Consider the following 289-nt stretch of genomic DNA (forward strand, 5'->3'; position numbering starts at 1 on the left):
ATGATCGAGAGGAATCGCATCGTTTTATTAATTGCCGCTCCTCCATCTTTGTGGTCAGTCGGCCGGGGTAAGGGAGGGGGAGGACCATCTCTCGGAGGAGGGCATCCATCGCTCCCGACGTGGAAATTCTTTTTTGGAATCGCGTCTCCTATCATTTTTACGTGAAAAAGGCGAGGTTTCCCCGTCGGCTTTATAACGCGACGTCACTAACGAGGCCCCCGTTGCACTTTTTGTTGCAGCAAGCGACGCGCTCGGCCGAATCGATAAGGAGCCAGCCTCGCCGGAATCC

The 289-nt window shown here is 54.7% G+C and overlaps 1 protein-coding gene across 2 annotated transcripts in view; it reads left to right on the forward strand.

Annotated features, from left to right (window-relative positions):
* The window catches only part of LOC102674516 (POU domain, class 2, transcription factor 1-like), a 120,577-nt gene that overhangs the window by 92,658 nt on the left and 27,630 nt on the right, over nt 1–289 (forward strand). The window contains exon 4 of one of the 2 annotated variants that reach the window (XM_031508744.1): nt 240–289. The exons of the other annotated variant lie outside the window; for it this stretch is intronic. Coding sequence (XP_031364604.1) covers nt 240–289 — 50 coding nt within the window. The remainder of the gene's footprint in view (nt 1–239) is intronic. 2 annotated transcript variants of the gene reach the window in all.

This window comes from Apis dorsata, unplaced genomic scaffold (genome assembly GCF_000469605.1).
Source record: "Apis dorsata unplaced genomic scaffold, Apis dorsata 1.3 scaffold_99, whole genome shotgun sequence".
Lineage (NCBI taxonomy): Eukaryota > Metazoa > Arthropoda > Insecta > Hymenoptera > Apidae > Apis > Apis dorsata.